The sequence below is a fragment of the Nerophis lumbriciformis genome, linkage group LG29 (assembly GCF_033978685.3).
Source record: "Nerophis lumbriciformis linkage group LG29, RoL_Nlum_v2.1, whole genome shotgun sequence".
NCBI classification, from domain to species: Eukaryota; Metazoa; Chordata; class Actinopteri; order Syngnathiformes; family Syngnathidae; genus Nerophis; species Nerophis lumbriciformis.
The window spans coordinates 29,832,291-29,849,712 of record NC_084576.2 but is presented as its reverse complement, the minus strand read 5'-3'; the positions used below and the strand labels follow the sequence as shown (position 1 = coordinate 29,849,712).

The following is a 17,422-nucleotide window of genomic DNA, read 5'->3' as shown; positions in this document are numbered from 1 at the left end:
ATGGAGGGTCTTTGCTAGTGTTTTTTTTCCAGCAGGGTTCTTGTCAAATAGAGGATCTTTGCTCGTGTATTTACCAGCATAGTTCTTGTCAAAGAGACGATCTTTGCTAGTGTATTTTCCAATACAGTTCTTGTCAAATAGAGGATATTTGCTAGTGTTTTTTTCCAGCAGAAATCATCATAAACAGCAGAGTTCTTGTCAAATAGTGGATCTTTGCTAGTGTATTTTCCAGGAGAGTTCTTGTCGAATAGAGGATCTTTGCTCATGTATTTACCAACAGAGTTCTTGTCAAATGGAGGATCTTTGCTAGTGTATTTTCCAGCAGAGTTCTTGTCTAATTGAGGATTTTTGCGATGGTATTTTACAGCAGAGTTCTTGTCAAATAGAGGATTTTTGCTAGTGTTTTTTCCAGCATCGTTCTTGTCAAATAGAGAATCTTTGCTAGTGTTTTTCCAGCAGAGTTCTTGTCAAAGAGAGGATCTTTGCTAGGGTATTTTCCAGTAGAGTTCTTGTCAAATGGAGGATCTTTGCTAGTGTTTTTTTTCCAGCAGAAATAATCAAAAACAGCAGAGTTCTTGTCAAATGGAGGATCGTTGCTAGTGTTTTTTTCCAGCAGGGTTCTTGTCAAATAGAGGATCTTTGCTAGTGTTTTTACCAGCAGGGTTCTTGTCAAATAGAGGATCTTTGCTAGTGTTTTTACCAGCAGGGTTCTTGTCAAATAAGAGGATATTTGCCAGTGTTTTTTTTCCAGCAGAGTTCTCGTCAAATGGAGGATCTTTGCTCGTGTATTTTACAGCAGAGTTTTTGTCAAATAGAGGATCTTTGCTAGTGTATTTTACAGCAGAGTTCTTGTCAAATAGAGGATCTTTGCTAGTGTATTTTCCAGCAGAGTTCTCGTCAAATACAGGATCTTTGCTCGTGTATTTTCCAGCAGAGTTCTTGCCAAAAAATGATCTTTGGTAGTGTTTTTTGAAGCAGAGTTCTCGTCAAATAGAGAATCTTTGCTAGTGTTTTTTCCAGCAGAGTTCTTGTCAAATAGAGGATCTTTGCTAGTGTATTTTACAGCAGAGTTCTTGTCAAATAGAGGATCTTTGCTAGTGTTGTTTCCAGCAGAGTTCTTGTCAAATAGAGGATCTTTGTTTTTGCAGATTCTTCAAAACAATGCCCTCACGATGACGCAACATGGAGACGAAAATACTTTGGAAGGTTTTTATTAAGATGCAAAAACTTTGTGACACAACTTGAGCATAAAATGAAAGTCAGACAAGTCCAAGTCCGGGAGGTCCAAGTCCGGGAGGTCCAAGTCACGAGTCCAGTCGGCGCTTCTTCAGGGACTGTCCTGCTCTGAAGGGACTTGCACCTGCAGGAAGAAGACATCACGTCAGTGGAGGACCACTTCTAGCGACCCCTCATGACCTCTGACCTGCTCTGGATGCTTGCAGGTGGGACTTGGACTGTGTGTGCGGTCCAAGTCCCACGCCGGACGACGCCTGCTGGTCCGGCCGTCTCTGCGGGGTCTTGCTGCGGGTCTGCATCTTGTGGCTGCGTGGCGTGCTCAGCCCAGACCCCCGGCCCCTGGACACCTCCAGCTCCTCGATCCCATCCAGGGTGAAGTTCCAGAAGTCTGGATCGTCTGCAGACCAAGACCAGGACCAAGACCAGGACCAGGAGGACATGAGGTGTCGCCGTGGTGACAGAAGGAAGGCGGGATGGAGGACTACCTGCGAGGAGATGCTCTTTGCTTCCATCTGCCGAGTCAGCGCTCAACTCCTGACCTAGGAATGGACACACAACAGAGCGCTCCTGTCACATAGAGGATCTTTGACTAGCGTTTTGTAGACTCTTAAGGGATACCTGCAAAAAAATGCTTGTCAAAGATCCTCTATAAGACGTACAATAGATCTCTATATGGACCTTCGTCCAGCATTTTCCCCAGTAGGTCCTTGAACAAAAAAAGATCACTCCTGTTTATAGAGGATCTTTGACTAGCCTATCTGCAGAATATATTTAAAAACAACACTGCACTCCTGTCATATAAAGAATCTTTGACTGGTATTTTTTTTAAATCAACAGGTCCTTAAAACACCAATGTGATCCTGTCAAATAGAGGATCTGTATGGGTTAAGAATGACGATATGACACGTTTATAGAGGATCTTTGACTAGCATTTTTTGTACAAGGTCCTTAAAAACAACTGGAGGATCTTTAACAAGCATTTTGTGCAGTATGTACTTAAAATACAATATCTTCTGTCCCATAGAAGATCTTTGACCAGTGTTTTTGTAGTCAGTGCCTAAACCAACAGAGCACTCCTGTCCAATAGAGGATCTTTGGCCAACATATGGGTTGTGTCTGTATGGGTTAAGAATGACAATATGACACGTTTATAGAGGATCTTTGACTAGCATTTTTGTACAAGGTCCTTAAAAACAACTGGAGGATCTTTAACAAGCATTTTGTGCAGTATGTACCTAAAACACCATATCTCTCATGTCAAATAGAAGATCTTTGACCAGTGCTTTTATAGTCAGTGCTTAAACCAAAGGAGCGCTCCTGTCCTATGGAGGATCTTTGGCCAACATATGAGTTGTGTTATGGGTTAAGAATGACGATATGACACGTTTATAGAGGATCTTTGACTAGCATTTTTGTACAAGGTCCTTAAAAACAACTGGAGGATCTTTAACAAGCATTGTGTGCAGTATGTACCTAAAACACCATATCTCTCATGTCAAATAGAAGATCTTTGACCAGTGCTTTTATAGTCAGTGCTTAAACCAAAGGAGCGCTCCTGTCCTATAGAGGATCTTTGGCCAACATATAAGTTGTGTTATGGGTTAAGAATGAGGATATGACACGTTTATAGAGGATCTTTGACTAGCATTTTTTGCCGTATGTACTTAAAACACCATATCTCTCCTGTCAAATAGAAGATCTTTGACCAGTGTTTTTGTAGTCAGTGCCGAGACCACTAAAGTGCTCCTGTACTATAGAGGATCTTTGGCCAACATATGGGTTGTGTCTGTATGGGTTAAAAATGACGATATGACACGTTTATAGAGGATCTTTGGCCAACATATGGCTTGTGTCTGTATGGGTTAAAAATGACGATATGACACGTTTATAGAGGATCTTTGACTAGCGTTTCTTGTAGAACGTCCTGAAAAACAACTGGAGGATCTTTAACAAGCATTTTGTGCAGTATGTACTTAAAACTCCATATCTCTCCTATCAAATAGGAGATCTTTGACCAGTGCTTTTGTAGTCAGTGCCTGAACCAACAGAGCACTCCTGTCCCATAGAGGATCTTTGGCCAATGCCAACATATGCGTTGTGTCTGTATGGGTTAAGAATGACGATATGACACGTTTATAGAGGATCTTTGACGAGCATTTTTTGTACAAGGTCTTGAAAAAACAACTGGAGGATCTTTAACAAGCATTTTTTGTACAAGATCCTTAAAAACAACTGGAGGATCTTTAACAAGCATTTTTTGTACAAGATCCTTAAAAACAACTGGAGGATCTTTAACAAGCATATTGTGCAGTATGTACTTAAAACTCCATATCGCTCCTATCAAATAGAAGATCTTTGACCAGTGCTTTTGTAGTCAGTGCTTAAACCAACAGAGCACTCCTGTCCAATAGAGGATCTTAGGCCAACATGTGGGTTGTGTCTGTATGGGTTAAAAATGACGATATGACAAGTTTATAGAGGATCTTTGACTAGCATTTGTGTACAAGGTCCTTAAAAACAACTGGAGGATCTTTAACAAGCATTTTTTGTACAAGATCCTTAAAAACAACTGGAGGATCTTTAACAAGCATTTTTTGCAGTATGTACTTAAAACTCCATATCTCTCCTATCAAATAGAAGATCTTTGACCAGTGCTTTTGTAGTCAGTGCTTAAACCAACAGAGCACTCCTGTCCATTAAAGGATCTTTGGCCAACATATGGGTTGTGTCTGTATGGGTTAAAAATGACGATATGACACGTTTATAAAGGATCTTTGACTAGCATTTGTGTACAAGGTCTTTAAAAACAACTGGATGATCTTTAACAAGCATTTTTTGTACAAGATCCTTAAAAACAACTGGAGGATCTTTAACAAGCATTTTGTGCAGTATGTACTTAAAATCCCATATCTCTCCTATCAAATAGAAGATCTTTGACCAGTGCTTTTGTAGTCAGTGCTTAAACCAACAGAGCACTCCTGTCCAATAAAGGATCTTTGGCCAATGCCAACAGGTAGGTTGTGTCTGTATGGCTTAAGAATGACGATATGACACGTTTATAGAGGATCTTTAACAAGCATTTTGTGCAGTATGTACTTAAAACACCAGGATGAAAGGATCTTTGGTTAACATATGGGTTGTGTCTGTATGGGTTAAGAATGAGGATATGACACGTTTATAGAGGATCTTTGGCCAACATATGGGTTAAGAATGAGGATATGACACGTTTATAGAGGATCTTTGGCCAACATATGGGTTAAGAATGAGGGTATGACAGGTTTATAGAGGATCTTTGGCCAACATATGGGTTAAGAATGAGGGTATGACACGTTTATAGAGGATCTTTGGCCAACATATGGGTTAAGAATGAGGATGTGACACGTTATAGAAGATCTTTGGCCAACATATGGGTTAAGAATGAGGGTATGACATGTTTATAGAGGATCTTTGGCCAACATATGGGTTAAGAATGAGGGTATGACACGTTTATAGAGGATCTTTGGCCAACATATGGGTTAAAAATGAGGATGTGACACGTTTATAGAGGATCTTTGGCCAACATATGGGTTAAGAATGAGGATGTGACACGTTATAGAAGATCTTTGGCCAACATATGGGTTAAGAATGAGGGTATGACATGTTTATAGAGGATCTTTGGCCAACATATGGGTTAAGAATGAGGGTATGACACGTTTATAGAGGATCTTTGGCCAACATATGGGTTAAGAATGAGGGTATGACAGGTTTATAGAGGATCTTTGGCCAACATATGGGTTAAGAATGAGGGTATGACAGGTTTATAGAGGATCTTTGGCCAACATATGGGTTAAGAATGAGGGTATGACACATTTATAGAGGATCTTTGGCCAACATATGGGCTAAGAATGAGGATATGACACGTTTATAGAGGATCTTTGGCCAACATATGGGTTAAGAATGAGGGTATGACAGGTTTATAGAGGATCTTTGGCCAACATATGGGTTAAGAATGAGGATAGGACACGTTTATAGAGGATCTTTGGCCAACATATGGGTTAAGAATGAGGGTATGACACGTTTATAGAGGATATTTGGCCAACATATGGGTTAAGAATGAGGGTATGACACATTTATAGAGGATCTTTGGCCAACATATGGGTTAAGAATGAGGTTATGACACATTTATAGAGGATCTTTGGCCAACATATGGGTTAAGAATGAGGGTATGACACATTTATACAGGATCTTTGGCCAACATATGGGTTAAGAATGAGGGTATGATACGTTTATAGAGGATCTTTGGCCAACATATGGGTTAAGAATGAGGATATGACAGGTTTATAGAGGATCTTTGGCCAACATATGGGTTAAGAATGAGGGTATGACATGTTTACACACTGACCTCTGCTGGATGTGTGCCTTGTGGGGAGTCCTTGGTTCTCAGCCTGGGTGGGGTCACGCTGCAGTTTCTTGGCCTCCATCTCTTTCCGGAACTTCTGCTGCAGGTGATGTTGGCGTATCTTGCGCAGCTGCTTGGGGTCGGTGTGCGCCTCCGACACCACAGAGTCCAGCGAGTCTCTGAGAAAGGTGACGTTGGGGGTGTGAGGCCGAGGCCAGAACCAGGAGACTCTTCTCATACCTGGAGTCCCCGCTCTGCACGTGTCCACTGGCTCCAGCATTGGGAGTGTGAGTCTCTGACGAGGTCTCTCCACGGTCTAGGACTCTGGGGGCGGTGGACTGGGCCTCTCGGACCAGACTGCAGAAGCGGGCTTTCTCCAGCGAGGGCTCCCTTTCAGAGCGCTTGGTGTGGGCCGGGTCTAGAGTGGGGAGCGGCTTTGAGCGCGAGACATGAGTCATCCTCACACTGTGTACATGTAGTGGTGCGCCAAGGACTCACTTGATTCAAGTACAGGGTTTTATGTTACTATAGTCCAACACAGTGTTACCGTTCAAACTGTGTGTTATGTTACAGTGGCCAAAAATATGAAATATACTTGTTAAATAAAACCTCTGCCTTATTTTTAATGAATACTTAGGTCTACTACACTACTGTATTTAATGATGTCATTATGGTGGTACTTAATGAATACTTAGGTCTACTACACTACTGTATTTAATGTTGTCATTATGGTGGTACTTAATGAATACTTAGGTCTACTACACTACTGTATTATAATGATTGAGAGGGGAAAAAAAGAAGATGTTGTCTGAGCTCACCTGCTTGGGGATCTTGTTGATGGCCTGAAGGTAGGCTTTGTCCAGGATGCAGTTTCCAAGGGCGTTGCCAAAGCACCTAAGCGAAACAAAGATGTATCCAACATGACACTATGAACATTGACAACATGACACTATGAACATTGACAACATGACACTATGAACATTGACAACATGACACTATGAACATTGACAACATGACACTATGAACATTGACAACATGACACTATGAACATTGACAACATGACACTATGAACATTGACAACATGACACTATGAACATTGACAACATGACACTATGAACATTGACAACATGACACTATGAACATTGACACTATGAACATTGACAACATGACACTATGAACATTGACAACATGACACTATGAACATTGACAACATGACACTATGAACATTGACAACATGACACTATGAACATTGACAACATGACACTATGAACATTGACAACATGACACTATGAACATTGACAACATGACACTATGAACATTGACAACATGACAATATGAACATTGACAACATGAGACTATGAACATTGACAACATGACACTATGAACATTGACAACATGACACTATGAACATTGACAACATGACACTATGAACATTGACAACATGACACTATGAACATTGACAACATGACACTATGAACATTGACAACATGACACTATGAACATTGACAACATGACACTATGGACATTGACAACATGACACTATGAACATTGACAACATGACACTATGAACATTGACAACATGACACTATGAACATTGACAACATGACACTATGAACATTGACAACATAACACTATGAACATTGACAACATGACACTATGAACATTGACAACATGACACTATGAACATTGACAACATGACACTATGAACATTGACACTATGAACATTGACAACATGACACTATGAACATTGACAACATGACACTATGAACATTGACAACATGACACTATGAACATTGACAACATGACACTATGAACATTGACAACATGACACTATGAACATTGACACCATGAACATTGGCAACATGACACTATGAACATTGACAACATGACACTATGAACATTGACAACATGACACTATGAACATTGACAACATGACACTATGAACATTGACACTATGAACATTGACAACATGAGACTATGAACATTGACACTATGAACATTGACAACATGACACTATGAACATTGACAACATGACAATATGAACATTGACAACATGAGACTATAAACATTGACACCATGACACTATGAACATTGACAACATGACACTATGAACATTGACAACATGAACATTGACAACATGACACTATGAACATTGACACTATGAACATTGACAACATGACACTATGAACATTGACAACATGACACTATGAACATTGACAACATGACACTATGAACATTGACAACATGACACTAGAACATTGACAACATGAGACTATGAACATTGACAACATGACACTATGAACATTGACAACATGACACTATGAACATTGACACTATGAACATTGACAACATGACACTATGAACATTGACAACATGACACTATGAACATTGACAACATGACACTATGAACATTGACAACATGACACTAGAACATTGACAACATGAGACTATGAACATTGACAACATGACACTATGAACATTGACAACATGACACTATGAACATTGACACTATGAACATTGACAACATGACACTATGAACATTGACAACATGACACTATGAACATTGACAACATGAACATTGACAACATGAGACTATGAACATTGACAACATGAACATTGACAACATGAGACTATGAACATTGACAACATGACACTATGAACATTGACAACATGACACTATGAACATTGACAACATGACACTATGAACATTGACATGACACTATGAACATTGACAACATGACACTATGAACATTAACATGACACTATGAACATTGACAACATGACACTATGAACATTGACAACATGACTATGAACATTGACAACATGAACATTGACAACATGACACTATGAACATTGACACTATGAACATTGACAACATGACACTATGAACATTGACACCATGACACTATGAACATTGACAACATGAGACTATGAACATTGACAACATGACAATATGAACATTGACACATGACACTATGAACATTGACAACATGACACTATGAACATTGACAACATGACACTATGAACATTGACAACATGACACTATGAACATTGACAACATAACACTATGAACATGGACAACATGACACTATGAACATGGACAACATGACACTATGAACATTGACAACATGACACTATGAACATTGACAACATGACACTATGAACATTGACACCATGAACATTGGCAACATGACACTATGAACATTGACAACATGACACTATGAACATTGACAACATGACACTATGAACATTGACAACATGACACTATGAACATTGACACTATGAACATTGACAACATGAGACTATGAACATTGACACTATGAACATTGACAACATGACACTATGAACATTGACAACATGACACTATGAACATTGACAACATGACACTATGAACATTGACAACATGAGACTATGAACATTGACAACATGACACTATGAACATTGACAACATGACACTATGAACATTGACAACATGAACATTGACAACATGACACTATGAACATTGACACTATGAACATTGACAACATGACACTATGAACATTGACAACATGACACTATGAACATTGACAACATGAACATTGACAACATGACACTATGAACATTGACAACATGACACTATGAACATTGACAACATGACACTATGAACATTGACAACATGACACTATGAACATTGACAACATGACACTATGAACATTGACACCATGAACATTGACAACATGACACTATGAACATTGACAACATGACACTATGAACATTGACAACATGAACATTGACAACATGAGACTATGAACATTGACAACATGAACATTGACAACATGAGACTATGAACATTGACAACATGACACTATGAACATTGACAACATGACACTATGAACATTGACAACATGACACTATGAACATTGACATGACACTATGAACATTGACAACATGACACTATGAACATTAACATGACACTATGAACATTGACAACATGACACTATGAACATTGACACTATGAACATTGACAACATGACACTATGAACATTGACAACATGACTATGAACATTGACAACATGAACATTGACAACATGACACTATGAACATTGACACTATGAACATTGACAACATGACACTATGAACATTGACACCATGACACTATGAACATTGACAACATGAGACTATGAACATTGACAACATGACAATATGAACATTGACACATGACACTATGAACATTGACAACATGACACTATGAACATTGACAACATGACACTATGAACATTGACAACATGACACTATGAACATTGACAACATAACACTATGAACATGGACAACATGACACTATGAACATGGACAACATGACACTATGAACATTGACAACATGACACTATGAACATTGACAACATGACACTATGAACATTGACACCATGAACATTGGCAACATGACACTATGAACATTGACAACATGACACTATGAACATTGACAACATGACACTATGAACATTGACAACATGACACTATGAACATTGACACTATGAACATTGACAACATGAGACTATGAACATTGACACTATGAACATTGACAACATGACACTATGAACATTGACAACATGACACTATGAACATTGACAACATGACACTATGAACATTGACAACATGAGACTATGAACATTGACAACATGACACTATGAACATTGACAACATGACACTATGAACATTGACAACATGAACATTGACAACATGACACTATGAACATTGACACTATGAACATTGACAACATGACACTATGAACATTGACAACATGACACTATGAACATTGACAACATGAACATTGACAACATGAACATTGACAACATGACACTATGAACATTGACAACATGACACTATGAACATTGACAACATGACACTATGAACATTGACAACATGACACTATGAACATTGACAACATGACACTATGAACATTGACACCATGAACATTGACAACATGACACTATGAACATTGACACTATGCACATTGACAACATGACACTATGAACATTGACAACATGACACTATGAACATTGACAACATGACACTATGAACATTGACACTATGAACATTGACAACATGACACTATGAACATTGACACTATGCACATTGACAACATGACACTATGAACATTGACAACATGACACTATGAACATTGACAACATGACACTATGAACATTGACACTATGAACATTGACAACATGACACTATGAACATTGACAACATGACACTATGAACATTGACAACATGACACTATGAACATTGACACCATGAACATTGACAACATGACACTATGAACATTGACAACATGACACTATGAACATTGACAACATGGTTCCAGTACTTGAGCGCTCTCTTCATGCCGTCAGTGACTGCTTCCTTTCTGGCTTTCTCCAGTGCGAAGGCTTTAGACTTGAGCCCCTCGCTGACTCCGTAGCCTACATCCTCATGGAAAGAGCCGTCCTAGTCAAAAAAACAACCACACACATTACAGTCAGAGCATCCGTCAAAATGAAGGACGTTTATTTAAATGTTTTTATTCCATACTAACTTTCAGCTGCACTTTGACAAAAGCGCTGACGCCGACGTAAAACCTCCCGTTGACGAGGTCCACAAAGTCTGCAAGGGAGGAGGAGGAGGAGAGGGAGTGGGGTCAGCGAACAGCAGGCTGCCTTGGTCCTGATGGTGGTTGTCACGGAAACGAGTTACTATGGCGACAGACAGACTGGGGGGGGGGGGGGGGGGGGGGCGCACCAACGTTCTGCTGCGAAATGGAGTGAGACCATCCGTTATAGCCGAACATCTCATTGGCCAGGCTGACCACACGGTGGCCTTCAATGTAGCACACCTGCAAGAAGGAGGGCATTATAGCAACATAGTACACATAGGACATTATATCAACATAGTACACATAGGACATTATATCAACATAGTACACATAGGACATTATATCAACATAGTACACATAGGACATTATATCAACATAGTACACATAGGACATTATATCAACATAGTACACATAGGACATTATAGCAACATAGTACACATAGGGCATTATATCAACATAGTACACATAGGACATTATATCAACATAGTACACATAGGACATTATATCAACATAGTACAAATAGGATAGGGCCGATGGAACAATATCAATACATATCACGATAGAGACATAAACCATAGCAATAAAAAAATGTGTTGGCTAAATGTTCGATATAAATAGAAATATATATTAATGCGTGTGTATATATATAAAATATATACATATATGTTATATATATATATATATATATATATATATATAAAATAAATATATATATTATATAAATAATATATACATATATATATATATATAATTATAAATAATATATACATACATATATATTATATACATACTGCATATATATATATATATAATAAATATATATATTATATAAATATAAACATGTATTATAAATATATATATATGTATATATATATATATATATATATATATATTTATAAATAATATATACGTACATATATATTATATACATATATATATAATAAATATATATTATATAAATAATATATACATATATTATAAATATATATATTCTATAAATAATATATACATATACGTTGGATAAAATATTTGATATAAACAGATAGAAATATATATTAATGTGTGTATATATATATATATAATATATATTATAAATATTATATCTATATATATATACAGGTATATATATTATAAATATATATATACACATACACATATACAAATGTATGTTATATAAATAATATATACATATATTATAGACATACATACATATATATATATACATATACACACACACACACACACATATATATATATACTTATACAGTATATACATACACACACACATATATATACATACTTATACATACATACATATATACAGGTAAAAGCCAGTAAATTAGAATATTTTGAAAAACTTGATTTATTTCAGTAATTGCATTCAAAAGGTGTAACTTGTACATTATATTTATTCATTGCACACAGACTGATGCATTCAAATGTTTATTTCATTTAATTTTGATGATTTGAAGTGGCAACAAATGAAAATCCAAAATTCCGTGTGTCACAAAATTAGAATATTACTTAAGGCTAATACAAAAAAGGGATTTTTAGAAATGTTGGCCAACTGAAAAGTATGAAAATGAAAAATATGAGCATGTACAATACTCAATACTTGGTTGGAGCTCCTTTTGCCTCAATTACTGCGTTAATGCGGCGTGGCATGGAGTCGATGAGTTTCTGGCACTGCTCAGGTGTTATGAGAGCCCAGGTTGCTCTGATAGTGGCCTTCAACTCTTCTGCGTTTTTGGGTCTGGTATTCTGCATCTTCCTTTTCACAATACCCCACAGATTTTCTATGGGGCTAAGGTCAGGGGAGTTGGCGGGCCAATTTAGAACAGAAATACCATGGTCCGTAAACCAGGCACGGGTAGATTTTGCGCTGTGTGCAGGCGCCAAGTCCTGTTGGAACTTGAAATCTCCATCTCCATAGAGCAGGTCAGCAGCAGGAAGCATGAAGTGCTCTAAAACTTGCTGGTAGACGGCTGCGTTGACCCTGGATCTCAGGAAACAGAGTGGACCGACACCAGCAGATGACATGGCACCCCAAACCATCACCCAACCATGCAAATTTTGCATTTCCTTTGGAAATCGAGGTCCCAGAGTCTGGAGGAAGACAGGAGAGGCACAGGATCCACGTTGCCTGAAGTCTAGTGTAAAGTTTCCACCATCAGTGATGGTTTGGGGTGCCATGTCATCTGCTGGTGTCGGTCCACTCTGTTTCCTGAGATCCAGGGTCAACGCAGCCGTCTACCAGCAAGTTTTAGAGCACTTCATGCTTCCTGCTGCTGACCTGCTCTATGGAGATGGAGATTTCAAGTTCCAACAGGACTTGGCGCCTGCACACAGCGCAAAATCTACCCGTGCCTGGTTTACGGACCATGGTATTTCTGTTCTAAATTGGCCCGCCAACTCCCCTGACCTTAGCCCCATAGAAAATCTGTGGGGTATTGTGAAAAAGAAGATGCAGAATGCCAGACCCAAAAACGCAGAAGAGTTGAAGGCCACTATCAGAGCAACCTGGGCTCTCATAACACCTGAGCAGTGCCAGAAACTCATCGACTCCATGCCACGCCGCATTAACGCAGTAATTGAGGCAAAAGGAGCTCCAACCAAGTATTGAGTATTGTACATGCTCATATTTTTCATTTTCATACTTTTCAGTTGGCCAACATTTCTAAAAATCCCTTTTTTGTATTAGCCTTAAGTAATATTCTAATTTTGTGACACACGGAATTTTGGATTTTCATTTGTTGCCACTTCAAATCATCAAAATTAAATGAAATAAACATTTGAATGCATCAGTCTGTGTGCAATGAATAAATATAATGTACAAGTTACACCTTTTGAATGCAATTACTGAAATAAATCAAGTTTTTCAAAATATTCATTTACTGGCTTTTACCTGTATATATATATACATACATATATATACACACACACACACACACACACACACACACACATATATATATATATATATATATGTGTGTGTGTGTGTGTGTGTGTGTATATATAAGTATGTATATGTGTGTGTATATATGTATGTGTATAATATATGTATATATTATCTATAATTTGTATATGTGTACCGTATATATATATTTATAATATATGTTTATATAACATATATATTAATATATAGATATAATGTATATAATATATATTACTTATAATATATATATATACATATATGTATGTGTGTGTGTGTGTATGTATATATACTGTATATATCCATCCATCCATTTTCTACCGCTTATTCTCTTCGGGGTCCCGGGGGGCGCTGGAGCCTATTTCAGCTACAATCGGGCGGAAGGCGGGGTACACACTGGACAAGTCGCCACCTCATCACAGGGCACAGACAACATTCACACACTAGGGCCAATTTAGTGTTGCCAATCAACTTATCCCCAGGTGCATGTCTTTGGAGGTGGGAGGAAGCCGGAGTACCCGGAGGGAACCCACGCAGTCACGGGGAGAACATGCAAACTCCACACAGAAAGATCCCGAGGCCGGGATTGAACTATTTTATATGAACTATATTTTTTTAATAAAATCCCCTGACGAGCAGGGAAACCTGCGAAACAGGCTTGTAGGGATGATATAGCCTCTGTGTTTTTTCCTGACCTAAAGTATATCCCGCTCTACCCCGGTATTGAGAACTGTATAACGGATAAACCACAGAAACCTTGACTAAATATATATATGTATATGTATATATATATGAACTTGAATTTCAGTGAATTACAGTTTTATATATATATATATATATATATATATATATATATATATTTTTATAGATATACACCCCCAGCGGGCCTTTTGTATATCTCCCTAATTCTGAGGTCTCAAGGTTGGCACAAGTATGCTTGTGGATCAATAAAGTTTGTCTAAGTCTAAGTCTAATATGCACACGTATAGAAATAGGCGGCGTTTTGCATGAGTGAGGTTAAATAAAACCTTCTGTGTTTTAGTTGCATGTTAGACATTTTCTCAGCTCCAAACTTGCCTTCTGTCCTCCTGCGGCCATTCTGCTACTGATGAACTCAGGTCCCAGCTTCTGTCGCAGTGCATGGTGCACAGCCTGCTGCTCCTCCGCCGTGTACGAACACTGACCATGTAAAACACGAAGTTAGTGAAGAAAAAAGACACAGAAAACAGAAAAATAAAAAACAAAACAAGTACGAATTGAGTTCACTTCCTGTCACTGTCGTTCAATGTTTCAACACAAAGTCGTTCTCGCCAAGTCACTCCTACCTGGCCGAAGCGCTTGCTTGAAGAAGTTGCCGTCGCTTCTAAAGTGCTCGACATCATTATAAAAAAAAAAAGAATAATAAAATAAAACAGTCAAATCAGTAATTTAGTACAGAACAGCACATTTTTAATGCCCGCGCGTCGTCTTCTTCTTCTCGTTAAAGTTGTCCACTCGTCCCGATATGCTTTACGGCTGCCTCCTGGCGGCGAGGAGGTGAAACGCAGCAACTTCATCAAGCAAGGCGGCTGCGGGAGGTGTAGTTCAGCCTGACGGCCGAAAGAGGCAACAACGAGCCGACAATAAATGTAAAAAGCGAAGAAGCGACAACAGAAACTTAAGATAAACTTGTTTTTTTTTTTTATTTAAAAAAAAATAAACCTTTATTTATAAATTTCAACATTTACTAACATTCATCCATCCCTTTTCTACCGCTTGTCCCTTTTGGGGTCGCGGTTACAAACAGTTGAGAAATAATAATCAAAGTAAGTACAAAAACAGTACAAAACAGCGCCAGGGGGTTGTAAATTCAAAGTAACTGAAATAGAATGCAAAAAAATAAATAAATAAAAATAAATTATATATATATAGATATATATATATATCTATATATATATAAAACAAAGTGCAAAGCCATAGGCTCACTCAATTTCAGTAAATAACTTACATTTTACACAGCCTCATCAGATTTGAAAACAAACAAAAAAGTGTTGATTTTCACTATAATATTGCCAGATAAACACAAAAATCCAATTCATGTTTATTTTTGTATTTTTATTTTTTTAATCAATTAATTAATTAATGTATTTATTTTTTTGAATTTTATAAACCTTTATTTATAAATTTCAACATTTACAAACATTCATCCATCCCTTTTCTACCACTTGTCCCTTTTGGGGTCGCAGTTACAAACAGTTGAGAAATAATAATCAAAGTAAGTACAAAAACAGTACAAAACAGCGTCAGGGGGTTGTAAATTCAAAGTAACTAATATGGAATGCAAAAAAATAAATAAATACAAATAAATTATATATATATATATATATATATAGATATATATATATATAAAACAAAGTGCAAAGCCATAGGCTCACTCAATTTCAGTAAATAACTTAAATTTTACACAGCCTCACCAGATTTGAAAACAAACAAAAAAGGGTTGATTTTCATTATAATATTGCCAGATAAACACAAAAATCCAATTCATGTTTATTTTATTTTTTAAATTTTATTTTTTTATCAATTAATTAATTAATGTATTTATTTTTTTGAATTTTATAAACCATTATTTATAAATTGCAACATTTACAAACAATTGAGGAATAATAATAATCAAAATAATTACAAAAACAGTACAAAACCAGTACAAAACAGCACCAGGGGGTTGTAAACTCAATAAAGTAACTAAAATAGAATGCAAAACAAAACAAAAAAAATATATATATAACAAAGTGCAAAGCCATAGGCTCACACAAGTTCAGTACATTTAAATTTGGAACACAGCATCATAGTTTTCACAGCTTTTTGGTTGCTAGAGGTAGAGAGTGTTTTAACGTAGAGTTCTAATTCTTTTTTAAAGGCACAAATGATATAAACATGTATGTGTTTTTCATGTACTAGTAATGACGTCATTCATCCTGGACAATATTAATGACAACTTTGTTTTAAAGATGTGCTACTTGGATTTACACAGTATGAAAAAAAATTTGAAAAGGAATTTTTTACCTTTGCAACCTCATTATACTATTGGCTAAGTTTTATGTTCATAAATGTACGTTTATCAATACACGACCTGTTGTTTTGTGCCTTTAAAAAAGAATTAGAACTCTATGTTGAAACACTCTCTACCTCTAACAACCAAAAAGCAGTGAAAACGATGATGCTGTGTTCCAAATTTAAATTATTTACTGAAATTGTGTGAGCCTATGGCTTTAAACTTTGTTTG

The 17,422-nt window shown here is 37.1% G+C and overlaps 1 protein-coding gene across 1 annotated transcript; it reads right to left on the bottom strand.

Annotated features, from left to right (window-relative positions):
* Nucleotides 1–1,203: 1,203 nt before the first annotated feature.
* On the bottom strand, nt 1,204–15,630 carry rad52 (RAD52 homolog, DNA repair protein). Its single transcript, XM_061924283.1, has 11 exons — nt 15,483–15,630; nt 15,235–15,336; nt 11,372–11,465; nt 11,169–11,236; nt 10,962–11,080; nt 6,433–6,508; nt 5,855–6,048; nt 5,618–5,793; nt 1,722–1,775; nt 1,424–1,633; nt 1,204–1,360 (listed from the first exon to the last, which is right to left on the bottom strand). Exons 1-11 carry the CDS (start codon nt 15,537–15,539, stop codon nt 1,305–1,307), a joined length of 1,206 nt encoding a protein of 401 aa, XP_061780267.1. The 5' UTR covers nt 15,540–15,630; the 3' UTR covers nt 1,204–1,304.
* Nucleotides 15,631–17,422: the final 1,792 nt, after the last annotated feature.